Source organism: Haplochromis burtoni, unplaced genomic scaffold (assembly GCF_018398535.1).
Source record: "Haplochromis burtoni strain Fernald_Lab_line unplaced genomic scaffold, NCSU_Asbu1 Contig_264, whole genome shotgun sequence".
Taxonomy (NCBI): domain Eukaryota; kingdom Metazoa; phylum Chordata; class Actinopteri; order Cichliformes; family Cichlidae; genus Haplochromis; species Haplochromis burtoni.
Genome location: NW_024582625.1, coordinates 827,515 through 829,112, shown reverse-complemented (window position 1 = coordinate 829,112; position 1,598 = coordinate 827,515). Strand labels below are relative to the sequence as shown.

Below are 1,598 nucleotides of genomic sequence, written 5' to 3'. Positions count from 1 at the left end.
TATTTATTTATTTATTTATTTTCATTTTCAGGTTGGGAGGTTGCAGGTAATCACATCCAGGCTGGAGCCGGAAGCTCTGATAATGATTACCTCATCCTCAACCTCCATGTTCCTGGATTCAAGTAAGGATAGTAGCTTTGAGTTTTTTAGCCTCCATCACTTTTGCCACTGAGCTATTTCTTTCAGCTGTGACTAATTCTCTTCTTCTGTCTTCATATGCTTCTGTTTATTTGCCATCAGGCTTCCTACTTCAGTGTCGAGTCATTCAGGGGAAGAATTTGGTCGCATTACATTTGAATTTGAAACTTCTTGCACAGCTGACTGTGAGCTCTACTTCATGATGGTGAGAAGAGTTACTGACATGATTGCTGCTCTGAAAAATGTTACCATAGATTTTCAAACCAGAAATTTGTCTAATGAATCTTTTAGGATGTAAACAGGAAGAGTACAAAAATAGTGGAGTCTTGGGAGAAAAACAAAACAAGGCAAACCTACACACACATCATGACAAAGAATGCTTCAGTTTCCTACACATGGGCCTTCCAGAGGACTAACCAAGCTTCAGATGTGAGTAGAAGTACACAATTACACACAGATATGAACTAATTTAAACTACATTCACTTCAAAGCTGTCAGTGAACGATGTTCATTAATACTTTCCACCCATCCATCCATTTCCTTCCACTTATCCGGGGCTGGGTCATTAGGGCAGCAACCTAAGTAGAGACACCCAGATAGACCTCCCTCTCCCTGGCCACCTCCTCCAGCTTGTCTGGGGGAACACAAAGGTGTTCCCAGGCCAAATGAGAGATATAATCTCTCAAGCTTGGCCTGGGTCTGCAACGCAGCATCCTCCCAGTGGGTTATGCCTGGAACACATCACCCTGGAGACCCCAGCAGGCATCCTTGTCAGATCACCTCAATTGGCTCCTTTCGATGTGGAGGAGTAGCAGCTCTACTCTGAGCCTCTCCCAGATGGCCAAACTCCTCACTTTATCTCCAAGGGAGAGGCCAGCCACACTTCAGAGGAGGCCCATTTCCGTCACTTGTATCCACGATCTCGTTTTTTGGTCACTACTCAAAGGTCGTGAGCATAGCTGAGGGTAGGGACGTAGACCGGGAAATTGAGAGCTTAGCTTTTAAGTGCAGGTCTCTCTCCACTACAACAGACCGGTACAGCATTCGCATCACTGGCGCTGCAGCACCAATCTGTCTGTCAATCTCCTACTCCCCTCTTCCCTCACTTGTGAACGAGACCCCAAGATACTGACCCAAGGCACTCCACTTGGGGCAGGAACTCGTCCCTAACCTGGTTTAGTATGGACATGGCACCCTTTTCTGGCTGAGGACCATGGCCTCAGACTTGGAGGTGGTGATTCTCATCCTGCTGCTGGAGGCCACCGCCTGATGAAGTCAATGGAGCCACATCTGCGAAAGGCAGAGATGAGATTCTGAGACCACCCAAGTTGAAGCTTTCTGTCACTTGGTCTAGAAATTCTGCCCATTTAAATTATAAATTGAATCTGTAACAAACGGCAACCCTGGTTTATTTATTTGTTTATTTATAAGGAACCCCATTAGCTTCCACAACAGTGGTT

At 45.7% G+C, this 1,598-nt stretch overlaps 1 protein-coding gene across 1 annotated transcript in view; it reads left to right on the top strand.

The window, feature by feature from the left end:
• elapor2a (endosome-lysosome associated apoptosis and autophagy regulator family member 2a) overlaps positions 1 to 1,598 on the top strand; it is a gene marked incomplete in the record, with an annotated part of 17,943 nt that overhangs the window by 9,261 nt on the left and 7,084 nt on the right. The window contains 3 exon segments of the mRNA XM_014339071.2: positions 32 to 122; positions 241 to 343; positions 430 to 567. Coding sequence (XP_014194557.1) covers positions 32 to 122; positions 241 to 343; positions 430 to 567 — 332 coding nt within the window.